Source organism: Neophocaena asiaeorientalis, unplaced genomic scaffold (genome assembly GCF_003031525.2).
Source record: "Neophocaena asiaeorientalis asiaeorientalis breed wild unplaced genomic scaffold, Neophocaena_asiaeorientalis_V1.1 scaffold136, whole genome shotgun sequence".
Lineage (NCBI taxonomy): Eukaryota > Metazoa > Chordata > Mammalia > Artiodactyla > Phocoenidae > Neophocaena > Neophocaena asiaeorientalis.
This window is the reverse complement of record NW_020185333.1, coordinates 6,505,099-6,521,751: the sequence shown is the minus strand read 5'-3', so window position 1 is coordinate 6,521,751 and position 16,653 is coordinate 6,505,099. Positions and strand designations below refer to the sequence as shown.

Below are 16,653 nucleotides of genomic sequence, written 5' to 3'. Positions count from 1 at the left end.
CCCAGTGCCTAGTAATCGGTAGGTACCCTGTCAAAAGACATTTATTGAATAAATAAAGTGGGTCCACATTCTACTCTATAAATAACAGTTTCTTTTACTCAATGTGTATATCCAGATATAGGTTCACCCTTCTTGAGAAAAGAAAACAAAAACACATTCGAAATAATTTCAAGACAGGGAGGCACTATAATGTAGTGGTAAATAGCACTGTTTCAAATCCCAGTACTACCAAGAAACAGTTGGGTGATGGTGGGCAAACTGCCTAACCAATCTGTGCCTCTGTCTCTTGTCTATAAAATGGGAATGATAACAACAGTATCTATCCCCATAGAGTTCCTGAAAGAAGTAAATATGATTTCAGATGTAGAGTACTTTGCATAGTGCCTATCACACAAAGCAAGAGCTCTACAAATATTTAGGTACTATTATCAAAAACACCTTTAAATGTGAGCGCAGGCTGGGTGAATCAAGTATATAAGTACCTCCTACACACATACACACACACACACACACACACTACATTTACTTGTTCTAAGATGAGCCTAATTAAAAAATTGCCACTATGTGGACATATATACACTACCAAATGTGAAATAGATAGCTAGTGGGAAGCAGCCGCATAGCACAGGGAGATCAGCTTGGTGCTTTGGGACCACCTAGAGGGGTGGGATAGGGAGGGGGGGAGGGAGATGCAAGAGGGAGGGGATAAAGGGATATATGTTTAGGTATAGCTGATTCAGTTTGTTATACAGCAGGAACTATCACACCATTGTAAAGCAATTATACTCCAATAAAGATGCTAAAAAATTATTTACAAAAAAAAATTGCCACTAAAATATTTTTTTAGATTTATGATCACATTCCTTAAAATATGATCAATAGAAGGGAGTTCCCTGCTGGTCCAGTGTTTAGGACTCCGTGCTTCCACTGCAGGGGGCACGGGTTTGATCCCAGGTCAGGGAACCAAGATCCCACAAGGCATGGCCCCCCAAAAAATATGACCAATAGAATACATATAAAAAAGAACATTTACCCTAACACAAAAATGAAAATTAAGATGATGTTTTTTTAACCATCGAATTACCAAAGATTTTAGAATTATAATGATGTCAAGCTTGTGAGGTGAAAGACAGGTATTCTCACCTGCAGTAGTAATTGATACAATGGTGCTGGAAAACACGTTGGCAACATGTATCATGAGGCTTAAAATACCGTCTCTGCCATTTCTAGTGTTACATACCTTTAGTATGTACTAAAGGTATGTAACACTAGATACTTCCATAGTATCAAGAAAATTTGGAAATATCCTTAATATCCATCAAGATGAGAGTTAAGTAAATTATAGTACATCCATAAAAGTAGAGCACAGGCAACTACAAAAAGATTTCTGAAAACACGGGAGGCAAATCAGCATTTACAAGTATGTAAGCTATATGAGTCCATTTATGGTTTTTCCTTTTTCAAGAAAAAAGACAGAAAGGGAAGGAGAAATTCACTAGAATACCTCAATAGTTTATTTCCAGGCTGTGAGACTCTAGATGATTTTTGTTTTTTCTCTAGACTTCCTCTGTTGTATAAGGTATCCTAAAGTGATATGTATTACTTTTTTTTAAGTCAGAAAAACAATGGTAAAGCTTATTTTGTAAGAATATGGCTGATAGTGAATACACTGCTGGTTCGGTCCACTAAAAATGATATGTTACTAATGGTAATGTCATGATCAGCACAGTTCAATCAATCCAAATGCAACAAATCACACTTCAGTGAAATGATTTCATGATCTTAGAAAAAGGCTATTGCCTATTTAAATCATATGACATAGGCCTTAAGGCCTGAGTCTGCCAATAGGGATAAAGGCTTTCCCTAACATCAGTGGACAAGGTCTTCGTGCTACACCAGTCTTTTTCTTGATATAAAAGACTTACTGAAATTCTAAGAAAATTTCCACAAGAATTTTAGACACTGTTTTGAAAGTAAGAGTTGTGAAATATCTTGACAGTTTTCTCCCTTAGCCCTTTCTTCCTCTCTTTTGCCCTTTTAAGCAAAAGTTGAGAACAGATTTGAAATCACAAAGCATTTCCAGAGTGCCATACATTGAAAAGAATCCTTAGAATACATAATCAGTCATTTCCCTTCCATTTTTATGTATCACTTTAGATACACATGACTTAAACTTCTGAGTAAAATTCATGAAATATATAATAGGTCAATCCACTACAATATTTTACTAGCTTTCATTTTATAAAGGTTGCACTAGTGAATAAAATAAATAAATGAAATCAGCCATTAATTACTCCTTGCCTTATATAAATGTTTACTAGCCTTCAATGACTATTTCAGTGTGCTATAGGGAGATGAGAAATAAATCTTACATTTTAAAAGTTTAAAAGTTTTGGGACTTCCCTGGTACCATGGTTAAGAATCTGCCTGCCAATGCAGGGGACACGGGTTTAAGCCCTGGTCTGGGAAGGTCCCACATGCCGTGGAGCAACTAACCCATATGCCACAACTACTGAGCCTGCGCTTTAGAGCCCGTGAGCCACAACTACTGAGCCCATGTGCCACAACTACTGAAGCCTGCGCACCTAGAGCCCATGCTCCGCAACAAGAGAAGCCACCACAATGAGAAGCCTGCACACCACAACGAAGAGTAGCCCCCACTCACCGCAACTAGAGAAAGCCCACACGCAGCAACAAAGACCCAACACAGCCAATAAACAAATAAATGAAGTTTAAAAGTTTAGACTACTGAAAGGAGTCCAGTTTCATGCTTTTCCACATACCTGTCCAGTTTTACCAACACCATTTATTGAAGAGAGACTGTCTTTCCCCCACTGTATAGTCTTGGCTCCTTTATTGTAAATTAGTTGACCATAAGTGTGTGGGTTTCTTTCTGGGCTCTCTATTCTGTTCCATTGATCTGTGTGTCTGTTTTTGTGCCAGCAACATACAGTTTTGATTACTAAAGCTTTGTGGTATAGTTTGAAATCAAAGAGAGTGATAACTTGCAGCTTTATTTTTCTTTCTTTCTTTCTTTCTTTTTTTTTGTTCTTCTTTCTTAAGATTGTTTATACAGGGTCTTTTGTGTTTCCATGAAAATTTTAAGATTATGTGTTCCAGTTCTTTAAAAAATGCCATTGGTATTTTGATAGAGATTCATTAAATCTGTAGATTGCTTTGGGTAGTATGGACAATTTAACGATATTAATTCTTTCAAGCTATGAGCACAGAATATCTTTCCATTTGTCTGTGTTGTCTTCAATTTCTTTCATCAGTGTCTTATAGTTTTCAGAGTATAGGTCTTTCACCTCCTTGGTTAAATTTATTTTTTTTGATGCAATTGTAAATGGGATTGCTTTCCTAATTTTTCTTTCTGATAGTTCATTCTTAATACATAGATATACAACAGATTTCTGTATATTGATTTGGTATGCTACCACTAACTGAATTCATTTACCAGTTCTAACATTTTTTCCATGGAGTCTTTAGGCTTTTCTATATGTAGCATCATGTTATATGTAAATATGACAGTTTTACTTTTGCCATTCCAATTTGGATGCCTTTTACCTCTTTTCTTGTCTGATTGCTGTGGCTAGGACTTCCTATACAATGTTGAATAAAAGTGGTGAGAGTGGGCATCCTGTCTTGTTTCTGACCTTAGAGGAAAAGCCTTCAGTTTTTCTCCATTGAATATGATGTTAGCTGTGGGTTTGTTATACGTGGCCTTTATTATCTTGGGTACACCTACTTTGTTGAGTGTTTATCATAAGTGGATGTTGGATTTTGTCAACTGCTCTTTCTGCATCAATTGAGATAATCAAATGATATTTTTCTTTTGTCTTGCTAATGTGGCGTATCATGTTAAATTAATTTGTGGATATTGAAACATCCTTGCGTTCCTGGGATAAATCCCACGTGATTGTGGCCTATGATCCTTTTAATGTACTGCTGAATTCGTTTTGCTAGTATTTTGTCAAGGATTTTTGCATCTATGTTCATCAGGGATATTGTCCTGTATTTATTTATTTTTCTAGTGTCTTTGACTGGTTTTAGTATCAGGGTAAATCTGGCCTCACAGAACAAATTTGAGGGTATTCCTTCTTCTATTTTTTTGGAATAGCTTGAGAAGGATAGGTAATAACTCTTCTTTAAATGTTTAGTAGATTCACCTGTGAAACTATCTGCTCCCAGACTTTTGTCTGTTCAGAGTTTTTTGATTACTAATTCAATTTCACTTCCAGTAATCGGACTGCTCAGATCTTCTATCTCTTCCTGATTCAGTCTTGGAAGATTGTGTGTTTTTAAGAATTTATGTATCTCTTCTAGGTTGTCTAATTTGCTGGTGTATAACTGTTAGTAATAATCTCTTATGATCCTTTGTATTTTTGTGGTGTCAATTGTAACTTCTCTTTCATTTCTTATTCTATTTACTTGGGCCCTTTCTCTTTTTTTCTTGATGAGTCTGGCTTAAAGGTTCATAAATTTTATCTTTTCAAAGAGACAGCTCTTAGTTTCACTGATCTTTTTTTACTGTTTTTTTTCATTTATTTTTGCTCTGATCCTTACTATTTCCTTCTTTCTACTACTTTTGGGCTTTGTTGGTTCCTCTTTTCTAGTTCCTTTAGGTATAAGGTTATATTGTTTATTTGAAATTTTTCTTATTTCTTGATGTAGGCCTGTATCACCATAAACTTCCCTCTTAGAACTGCTTTTGCTGCAATGCAAAGATTTTGGATCATTGTGTTTCCATTTTCATTTGTCCCAGGTATTTTTTAATTTCCTCTTTGATTTCTTCAGTGACCCAATGGTTGTTTAGTAGCATGTTGTTTAGCCTCCACTTGTTTGTGTTTTTTCCATTTTTCTTCTTGTAACTGATTTCTAGTTTCATACTGTTGTGATAGGAAAAGATGCTTGATATGATTTCAATCTTTTTTAATTTACTGAGACTGGTTTTGTGGCTTAGCATGTGATCTATCTTGGAGAGTATTTCACATGCACTTGAAAAGAGTGTGTATTCTGTTGGTTTTGAATGGAATGTTCTATATAAGTCTATTAATTCCATCAAGTCTGATGTGTCATTTAAGGCCAATATTTTCTTATTAATTTTCTGTGTAGATGATCTATCCACTGACGTAAGTGGAGTATCAAAGTCCCCAGCTATTGTATTATTGTCAATTTTCCTATACTACTTGCTTTATATATTTAGGTGCTCCTTTGTTGAGTGCATAAATACTTATGAATGTTATATCCTCTTCTTGGATTGATCCCTTTATCCTTATGTCACACCTTTTTTTTTTCTTGTCTTCTCTTGAAGTCTTTGTTTTAAAGTCTATTTTCCTTGATATCAGAACTGCTACCTCAGCTTTCTTTTTGTTTCCATTTGTAAGGAACATATTTTTCCATCCTTTCACTTTCAGTGCATGTATGTCTTTAGGTTTGAAGTGAATCTTCTGTAGGCAGCATATATAGATGGGTCTTGTTCTTGTGTCCATTCAGCCATCCTGTGTCTTTTGATTGGAGCATTTAGTCCATTTACATTGAAAGTGGTTATTGATAGGTATGCACTTTTATTGTCATTTTGTTAATTGTTTTCTGGTTGCTTTTGTAGTTCTTGTCTGTTCCTTTCATCTTTTAGTCTCTTCCCTCATGGGTTGATGATTTTCTTTAGCTTTGTGTTTTGGTTCCTTCCTCTTTACTTTTTGTGTAGCTATTATAGGTTTTTGGTTTGTGGTTACCATGAGGTTTATATACATGAACCTATATACACAGCAGATTGCTTTAAGCTGATAGTCACTTAAGTTCAAACACATTCTGAAAACTATGTTTTTACTCCCCCCAACCCTGTTTTATGTTTTTGATGTCATACTTACATCATTCTATTTTGTATACACAAATAACACTTACTGTAGTTACACTTGATTTTACAACTTTTGTCATTTAACATTCACTTTTTAAGTGACAATCCACTGCCTTTACTATATATTTGCCTTAGCAGTGAGAGTTTTCCTTTCATATACTTTCTTATCTCCAGTTATGACCTTGCCTTCTCCACTTAAAGAAGACCCTTTAACATTTATTGTAAGGCTGGTTTATGAACCAGCTTGTAAGGTGGTGATGAACCCTTAGTTTTTGCTTGTCTGGGAAATTCTTTCTCTCTCCTTCATTTCTGAATGACAATATTGCCAGGTAGAATATTTTTGGTGGTTAGATTTTTCCTTTCAGCATTTTAAATACAGCATGTCATTCCCTTCTGGCCTGTAAAATTCCTGCTGAAAAATTGGCTGATAACCTTATGGGAATTCCCACGATTGTGACTAGTGTTGCTTTTCTTTTGCTGCCTTTAAAACTCTCTTATCTTTAACTTTTGTCATTTTAATCATGATATGCCTTGGTGTGGATCTCTTTGAGTTCATCTTTCTTGGGACTCTCTATGCTTCCTGGACCTGAATATCTCTTTCATCCCCCAGATTAGGGAAGTTTTAGCCATTATTTCTTCAAATACATTTTCTGCCCCTTTCTCTCTCTCGCCTCCTTCTGGGACCCCTATAATGTGAATGTTAGTATACTTGATGTTGTCTCAAAAGTCCCTCAAACTATCCTCATTTTAAAAAGTCTTTTTTTCCTGTTCAGTTTGAGTGATTTCTAGTACTCTGTATTCTAGATCACTGATCTGTCCTTCTGTATCATCTAATCTACTGTTGATCCCCTCTAATGTATTTTTCACTTCAGTTATTGTATTCTTCAGTTCTGATGGATTCTTTTTTCTATTTTCTAACTCTTTGTTGAAGTTCTCACTGTGTTCATCCACTCTTCTCCAGAGTTCAGTAAGCATCTTTACGATCATTACCTTAAACTCTTTATCAGGTAGATTGCTTATCTCTGTTTCATTTAGCTCTTTTTCTGAGAGTTTTTCTTGTTCTCTCATTTGAAACATATTCCTGTCTCCTCATACTGCCTAATTCTGTTTATTTCTATATATTAGGTAGGTCCATTACATCTCCCAATCTTAGAAAAGTGGCCTTATGTAGATGTCCTATGGGGCCCAGCAGCAAGTTTCCCTATGGCTACCAGAGCCAGATGCTCCAGGAGTATCCCCTATGTGGACTCTTTGTGCCCTTTTATTGTGTGTGAGGCCAACTCCTGTGGGCACACTGGTGGGCAGGATAGGCTCCCCAGCACTGTTGGCTGTGCAACCTGTCAGCATGCAACTGCTACAAGTTGCATGATTGCTGGTAGGCTGTGCCGGTCCCCAGAGCTAATACGCTAGAGGGAGGATTCCAATATGGTGCCCTCCAGTGAAGGTGTCGGAGTGGTAGAACGAGATCACAAAAATGGCTGCCGCCAGCATCTCACTTCCGGGAGGGAATCCCAACTGCCTCCTGTCTCTCAGTGAGGCTCTCCAAGATAAGCAAGTGGGTCTGACTCAGACACCTGTCAAACTGCTGCCTCTGTGCTGGGACTTAGAGCAAGTAAGTTTCTGTGCACACCCTTTAAGAGCAAAGTCTTGGTATCCTACAGCCCTCTGGCTCTCCCAAACATAAGTTCCACAGGTATTCAAAGTCAGACATTTTGGGCACTTGTATTCATGGTTTAGGACCCCCAGGATGGGGAGGTGGATGTGGGGCTTGACCCCTCAGTCCTCAGGGAGGATTTCCATTGTTGTGATTTTCCTCCTACTTAAGGACCCTTAAGTGTGGGTCCTGACAAGACCACACCTCTGCCCCTCCTACTCATCTTGTTGTGGTTTCTTCTTTATATCTTTAATTGTAGAGTACCTTCTCTGTTAGTCTTTAGGTCATTCTCAGAGACAGTTGCTCTGTAAGTAGTTGTAACTTTGGTGTGCCGTGGGAGCAGGTAAGCTCAGGGGCTTCCTACTCCGCCATCTTGATCGCTCCTTCTATGTCATCCTATCTTGTCAACACCAATGTAGGCTGTAACCATCTCTTTACCAAAGAAAATAATGTATGTGTAAATGCTCTGTAAATATTAAAACCAGTTGAGTCAAAGGTATTGTTATTATCAGGATTCCCAATGTTCATTCTTAAGAAGCTAAGGAAAAAAAAAACCTTCTTAGGAATTAAAAGTGAACTGAAGCAAAGTATGAGGAACAATATAGACTTCAAGGAGAATATTAATATTGACTGTATATTCTTATTTACCATGTTATCATGCTTGCTAATACAATTTGGTTAAATAAAATATTTCACCAGCATTGTCTGCCAGAAATAACAATTTAACCAGTATAACATAAATGAAAAATAGAAGTAAGTACTTACTCACAACACCAAACTGTCCCCAGAATAGAAGTATAGCCAAAATTGGGAAAATTACAGTGAGGATATTTTCATTTGGAGAAAACCATGAAACTGGGAAAAGAGAAAACAAAAATCACAATTAACATTTACTATAATCACTGTAGCTCCCGCCCATGAATAGTGAACAATATATTTTATTGTGGAGATGGAAAATAAAAACAATTAATTGAAACTTTGGTCTTAGGGCTTCCCTGGTGGCGCAGTGGTTGAGAGTCTGCCTGCCGATGCAGGAGACAGGGGTTCGTGCCCTGGTCCGGGAGGATCCCACATGCCGTGGAGCGGCTGGGCCCGTGAGCCATGGCCGCTGAGCCTGTGTGTCCGGAGTCTGTGCTCCGCAACGGGAGAGGCCACAACAGTGAGAGGCCCGCGTAACGCAAAAAGAAACAACCCCCCCCGCCAAAAAAGAAACAAAAAAAACCTTTGGTCTTAAAATAATTAAGTAACAAATTATACATATAATTTAACTTATACAGCAAATTTTACTTATGAAACAAGAAACTAGTTCTTTAAGTGCTTTTCACCACATTTTCCCTAACCTATGACTTCTGGAAGGAGGTAATATGGTACAGGAGCTGAGAACAAAGTTCTGTAGCTATAGCGCCTGGCTTTGAAACCCAACCCTAACTTACAATCTCTGTGATCTTGGACAAAGCCTTAACACCTCTCTGTTCTTCAGTGTCCTCATTGTTACACTGGGATAACTGGACTGTTGTGATTGTTAACGAAGTTAATACATGAAAAGGGCCTAAAACAAATCTTGGCACTTACCAAGTGCTCAGTAAACATTAACTTCAATTATTATTATGTGCTCCTACAGTGAACACCTGTATGTGTAACACGCCAAGAATTTACCTTAAACCAACAATGAAGTCTTTCTGTAAAGACTTACTCAGGGTATCAAAGTGTGGAAGCTGTACAACTGGGTACCTTCACCTTACTCTGACTAAAACCAAAACAGATGTGAGCCCTGGCTTTTCTCAAACTTACTCTGGAATAGAAGATGTATTTATGAATAATTAGGCTTCAAATGATTGTTTAGATATAAAGTAACATGATGGGCTTTAGGTATTAAGTGGTTTACAAGTTACCTAGAGAATGATAATATGAAATGATATGTTCTATATAAAGGAAATTGTGAGTTTAAGTCTTCAGAAAGATTTGTTGAGAACTTTTGAAAAATTAAGTTTAATTGCATCTTATCAACTCCTAAGACGATAATTTTACCTGTGAAATTTCTTCTCTAACAATAAAGCCAAGTAAATGCACTGAAAGCATTTCAAAGTTTGCCTGTGAAGAGGGAATGCGCTGTGCACATTTTCAAATCTTCCACTGCTCTGCCTCTGTATCGGCATGCAAGAAGACTTGTGGGATTTCATACAGTAATACTAGCCATGCATTTCTTGTGTTAGCTTATAATGTTAAGCTCGGGTAAATGTTCACAACAATCCACAGAATATAATATTATGAATTCTATCTCACAGATATTGACTTTCCATAATCTAGCATTTTGCACTACACATAGTAGAGACTCAATTGGTTTGTTGCTGAAGGTTCCGATAGTCAAAAAACAGTGAGTGAATGAAAGAGAGTTTTTTGGGGTGGGGGGGTGGATGCTCTCATGGTTGCAGATCTCTACCAAGAGACAGATGTCTTCAGATACTCTGAATTCATATCTTAATTTCCAACTGAATTACTGAGCATCTTCCTATACCAAAGAAAACCCATTTCAATTCAGTCTAAAATCCTACCAGGAAAAACCTTCATGAATCATCTTTAGTTTTCCGTATCTAATGCCCAGAGGATTTGGTAAAAGCTCAATGATCTAATGACTATTCTTAACCTATTTTTCTCTACGTGCTTTATTTTTTTTTTTGAGTTGTGTACATTAACTCCTCAAATCCTCACAACTACTACATGCCTCCTATCATTGAGGAAACTGAGGCCTAGAGAATTAAGGGTCTTAAGTATCTTAAATCTTCATGTCCCAAACTGACTCCTGAAACTCCTCCCCCTACTCCTTCAGCAAACCTACCCTCTCAGTTTTCCCCATTTCAGTAGTGGTGACCCCATTTCTCCAGTTGCTCAAGCTAAAAACCTTGGGGTCATCCTTGACTCCTTGACTTCTCTCACATCTCACTTCTGGCCTGACACTAAATCCTGTGGTTGCTACCTTCAAGATACAGCCAGAATCTGATCTCATGTTCAACATGGGCTGACAATGAAATGTTCTTTCTTCACTGGCCTCCCTCCTTACACAACAGAATAATCTTCAACAGTCTTAGCATATATTAATAGAAATCTACCAGTGAAAATAAGAAGTGTGTTTGACCTGGTCTGACCACTCATTTTTCACTTACTACACAAACATTTATTAAAAGCCCACCATGGGTAGGGTACTCTTCTAGGTACCTGAGATCTAGCAGTGAATAAGCCAGGTGGGGCTACCGGCTTGAGGAGGGGGAGGGGCTGAAGAACAGACTCTTGTGGGTAGTAAGGCCTCATGGGGAGAGGAACTGGCTCTGAGCCTTGGACTGGAAAGAGCCTGCCATGTGAGGACAGGGGAGAAGATATGCCAAAGGAACAGCAAGTTGGAGCAACTGAATGATGGCCAGTGTAACTAGAATTTAATGATACAAGATAAGATGGAAAGAGATTGCTGGGATTAAGAACTCTCTAATTACCTGTTACCTCTCTCTAATTTGTTAAGGTGGGAAAAGTCTTCTCAGCTTATTAAGAAAGTTTGGATTTTATTCTATAAGCAATGAAAAGTGATCGGAAACCTTCAAGTAGGGAAGAAATGTGACCTGATTTATTTAAAATCTTCTTTGGCAGCCTTGAAGGGAATGGATTATAGAGAAGCAGGACCTACCAGAAAGTTAATGCAGCCATCAGGTAGTAGCAGGAAGGTAGGACACGGCCCACAAATGCAGTCCTGAGTTCAGTTTTACTCATCAAATTTAAAGACATAATAGGGAATCGTCCCAAAGGAAAATGACTAGAATAGGGATGCTGAAACCATGAGCAATGGCTGAAGGAACTGGGGATTTTTACCTTAGAGAAGAATAAACTTGGAAGAGAAATACCATACCTCCTAGTGAGTGAGAAATTGCAGGGTTGCAAGTTTTAGCTTGACTTCAGGAAGAACTGGAACTGCCTGATAATAGACTAAAATCCTCTGGGCAGTGAAAGTCTCTTCCTGTCATGCGCTTAGGTAAATATTTGAATGGGAGGAGGCGGGTCCGCGCGGGCCTCCAAGTCGCCCGCCCCTCAGCAGAGAGGCCGCAGCAGAGAGGTCACAGCGAGAGGTCGCAGCGAGAGGCCGCCCCCCAATGCTTCAATCGCGGGAGGTCGGAGCGCCGGGCTGCACCGTGGCCTACTGCTGGCAGGAAGGGAAGGATCGAATCATATTTGTGACCAAAGAAGACCATGAAACTCCAAGCAACGTGGAGCTGGCGTCCGACGACCCCAATGATCCGTTAGAGGAGCACGGACTGATCCTGCCCCACGGAGACCTCAGCTGGAACTGCCCGTGCCTTGGGGGCATGGCCAGCGGGGTGTGTGGGGAACAGTTCAAGGCGGCCTTTTCCTGCTTCCACTGCAGCACAGAGGATGTCAAGGGGTCGGACTGTGTAGACCAGTTCCGGGCCATGCAGGAGTGCATGCAGAAGTACCCGGACCTCGATCCCCAGGAGGAGGAGAAGGAGAAGCCAGCAGATGGATTAGAGGAAATGGCTGCTTCTGAGGCCACCACAACCAAAAAAGAGGAGGGGTCCAGCTGATGAAGGTCCCGGGGCGCGCTGGGCTCCTGCCTCCCTCAGAGAGGATGAACCTCTCCAAGCAAGTGTCTCTCCCTCTGTTGTTCTGTGCACCGTACGCTACAAAATAACTTACTGTGCTGCTCAGGGGTTTGGCCCCTTGACACAGACACTGAAAAATGGCTTGTGTGTATGTGTGTCTCACATAACCTATCAGGGCATGTAGCTGCCACTTTTGAATTCTCTTCTCATATTGTCCTGAATTTTGCCTCTTTGAAATAACGTGCTGAATAATCTCAGCAACCCAAACTCATTATCTGGGAGTGTCTCTTGTGAGTGAGCAGATTTATTGGGATTCCTCGTATCCCTTTTAGTAGATTTTATACCTAGCTGGAAAGCGAAAGAGAAACATCTTCCTTTAAAAATGCTGGAGCGGGGCCATTCCTTGTAGAAGAGGCAGGATGATCAGCCCTTGAGTATTTGACGAAGCGCTATGCTTCATTTCTGATATATTTTGGTTTCCAGTTTGCATTGAGCTCCAGGTTTTTCTACATTTGGAAAACAGAGCTTTGTACCCTCTGAGTGACTCCCTTTGTAAGTGAAGAGAAAGGCTGTTTATTTCTGTTCTTTTTATTCCAAAAGCCCTGGTTTGGGGTCTGTGTTCACGTTGGCTCTGTCTCAGCCTGTTCAGATACAATGTTCTTGAGAGGTGGGGACCTAATCATTACCAAAGTAGCGCCTGAGAGACGAAACGGTGGCAATTAAAAGGAAAGCATGATTTTTACCTGAAGGAAAAATTTTTTTGAATGACCAACTACCTGGGGTGTGATAGAAGTAATTCAGGAATTACATGGGCAGATAGACTAGATGATTAATAGCTGACTCTATACCTCTATGCAGAAATAATAATAAGAGCTATTTCAAAGACAGAGGGTGGGACTATAGAACAAAAAATATTATTGTCTAAGTGATTCTTAACTGGAGCTTATCAGAATTACCTGGAGTTTATCCAAACGCCACATACTCTCCCCTTTCAGCTTCTACCCCAGTAACTGTGTGTGTGTGTGTGTGTGGCAGGGGTGGGGTGACCCACGAGTCTCTCAATTTAAAATCACTGCTGCATCTCCCTGCTGTAATTTGTCTTCTCTCACTGACATGAACATGTTACCTCTCTCTAATTTGTTACGGTGGGAAACGTTTGAGGATCACTGAATTGGATCTTTGAGTAGCAAATGCGATGCTAGGGAAAAACCCAATGTTTTATATAAAACTATGTATATGCCCATTAAGCTACTGATTTGTTAGAGTAATTAGTACGGTCAGACGACTAACTCTTTGTCTCCCGAGGGGAGAGGGAGACAAGATACTTCTCTAAGGTCCCTTTCAGTTCTGAGTTTCTATGGCACTAAGAAAATAAATTAAGCTTAAAATGGACTAAGAACAATATTAGATATTTTTCCAGTCCAGGATTAAGAAAGACGATCCAAAGTCAGCCAAACTCTTACTCCACCCAAGCTACGTCTGACAACTATGCCCATTATTCTCCAACTCCTGGTCAGGTAGAGTGGCTCGCAGGAAAGTAAACTTACTAGTGGAAAGGCAACGAAATGATACTAAGAGGATGTGGTCTGTGGATAAGTGCTTACATTTTGCTTCCAAGTTTAAACATTATAAAAACCCAGGACCTCATTTCTCTTATCATTGTGTACAAAATGGGATGACCTGAAAGAGCCAAGGAATCTCATCCATTAAGTGTGCCTCCCCTTCAAATATATACAAGCTACACCTCCATGCACAGAGAACACGTTTCCACAGAGAAGGATCACGATAAAATTTCTGACACTAAAATTCAAGCCAAATTTTTATTTGATGCTTCAGGACTGTGATGGGTTGTTTTTTTTTTGTTTGTTTGTTTGTTTTTTTGATGTATTGACTTGGCTAGGGTATAGTCCCCAGTTATTTAATCAAAGCCAGAATTGTAAGGTAGCCCCCAAACACCCTGCCCCCTGAAAGCAGCCTTTTTAAATTCCCTCCCCTGGAGGGAGGGATGGGACTGTGAATATGATGGATTTCATTCCCGTGATTATATTGTTTCATATGGCAAAGAGATTTTGCTAAATGTAATTAAGGCCCCCAATCAGTGGACTTTGAAAGAGTGATTATTCTTGAGGGAGAAGGGGCAGACCAAATAAGAACTTAAAAGGGTTTGGGATTGTTCTAGCAAAAGAAATTCAACATGTTCGAGAGGGATTCAACAAGAGGAGGATTCTCCTTAGCTGGCTTTAAATATGGAAGAGGCTGTGTGGCAAGGAATGGGAGCAACCTCTAGGAGCTAAGAGAAGCTCCCATCAGACATCCAGCAGAGAAACAGGGACCTCAGTCCTACAATCACATGGAATTGAATTCTGCCAAAACCATGTGTGCTTGGAACAAGACCCAGAGCTCCTGATGAGAACACAGCCTGCTAATACCTTAATTTTAGCCACGTAAGATTGGAGAACCCAGTCATAACATGACCAGAATTGTGATCTACAAAGTGGTGAGCTAATAAATGAGTGCTGTTTAAAGCTGCTACATTTGTGGTTGTTTGTACATGCACTTGAAAACTAACACGAGGATCTCAAAATGCCTTCATGTCAACATTATGAACATAATGTATCTCATGATGATGGTAACGGAAATGGCAACTTTGCTAAACTTGAACAGACCTTTTAAAACAAAACCCTAATAGCTTACTCAGAAAAAAGTAAAATTTTAAGCCTCCAAGTTTTTGTATCATTAATACTATAAGTATAAATATTAATAACACATTTTATAACTATTATTATTTACATTTAGTAATCTGGTTGTTTACAAGGTGTTTCCACAGAAACTATATACAGTGGTGGTAAACATACTGGTTTTAAAGACAGACAGATCTAGGTTAAAATCCTGGCTATGACTCTGATCTTGAACAACTACCCTAAATCTCTCATGCTCCCTCATCTGTTAAATGGTAAGACCTATACCTATCTCCTAGAGTTCTTGAGTTCAGGACACAATATACATAAACTATCTGGCACATATACATAAACTATCTGTGCCCTAATAAATGTAAGATTATTTTACTGTTCTTTTGTACTATCACTTCCTTGAAAGTAGGGATTATGTCTTCATCATCAATGAATCCATAATGCCTAGCACAGCGCCTGACACATAGTAGGTGCTCAATAAATCTTTGTTAAGTAAGCAAGATATTTTGAACAAGGCTGTGATGGAAATGGTATTCCCATCTTACAGATAAAAAACAGAGGGCCAGACAGGTTGAGTTTTTTATCCAAATTTTCTTAAACTAGAAAATGGTAATGTATTGAAAAAGCTTTCTAAATTCAAGTCCTGTGCTCTGTCCATGGTACTATACTATATGTAGGCACCAGAGGTATATAAAATCTCATAGAGAGGTATACTTATCTCATAGGTAGTATTTCTAAAATACTGTGCTCCAAAAAAAGGGCACAAAGAATGCCCACTCTTAATTCACATTCTACTAAGTGGAATTCTCTATTACACAATTTCTATTCCTCATTTATGCCTATATTTGTGAAAAAGTACCACATTGTAAAAATGGTTTCTATTGCCTAAATCCCCAAAGTCCCCATGATGGGTAAGTCTCATTATCACAATACATTTGTATTCCACTATAAGAGTCCTGCTCCAATTAACTTTTTGTGCAGAAAGAAGGTTTTTTTTTTTTTTCCCCAGTAAAAAATGGGTACAAAATAATGACATGACAACAGTAGATGCTGGCAAGGATATGAAGAAACTAGATCACTCATATGTTGCTGATGGGAATGTAAAATGGTACAACCACTCTGCAAAACAGTTTGGCAGTTTCCTTCACTTTGTTATACAGCAGACACTAACACACCATTGTAAAGCAATTATACTCCAATAGAGATGTTAAAACAAACAAACAAACAACGAAGCATACACTTGCATACAGCTGAGTAATTGTACTTCTGGGCATTTATTCAGCAGAATGAAGATTATGTGCACCTAAAAACCACTATATGGTAGTTCACAGCAACTCCATTTGTAACAGCCAAAAACTGGAAACACCCAAAATGTCCTACGATAGGTGAACAGTTAAATAAGCTGCGATATACCCATACCATGGGATACTACTCAGCCAAAAAAGAGAGAAAGAGAACAAACTATTGATACAGGCACAACTTGGATAGATCTCAAGGGTACTGTACTGAGTGTAAAAAGCCAATCTCAAAAGATTACATACTATATGATTCCATTTACATTATACTGTTGAAATGACCAAAGTATAGACATGGAGAACAAATTACTGCTTGCCAGGTTAGCATGAGGAAGAGTTTTGTGCAAATGAAATAGTTTTATATGCTGATTATGGTGGTAGTTACATAAATATACATATCATAAAATGACAAAGAATATACGTACATTGTACCATTGTCAACTTCTAAGTTTTGATTTTTTTTTTTTTTTTTGCAATACGCGGGCCTCTCACTGTTGTGGCCTCTCCCGTTGCGGAGCACAGGCTCTGGACGCACAGGTTCAGCAGCCATGGCTCA

The 16,653-nt window shown here is 38.8% G+C and overlaps 1 protein-coding gene and 1 pseudogene across 6 annotated transcripts in view; one reads left to right on the top strand and one right to left on the bottom strand.

The window, feature by feature from the left end:
• The window catches only part of CD47 (CD47 molecule), a 56,914-nt gene that overhangs the window by 24,188 nt on the left and 16,073 nt on the right, over positions 1 to 16,653 (bottom strand). For all 6 annotated transcript variants that reach the window (XR_003001860.1, XR_003001861.1, XM_024735307.1 and 3 more), the window contains exon 3: positions 8,277 to 8,366. Coding sequence is in view for 4 of the 6 variants with exons in the window: in XM_024735307.1 (XP_024591075.1) it covers positions 8,277 to 8,366 (90 nt within the window). In the remaining 2 variants the exon portion in view is untranslated. The remainder of the gene's footprint in view (positions 1 to 8,276; positions 8,367 to 16,653) is intronic.
• On the top strand, positions 11,525 to 12,094 carry LOC112393202 (mitochondrial intermembrane space import and assembly protein 40 pseudogene; annotated as a pseudogene).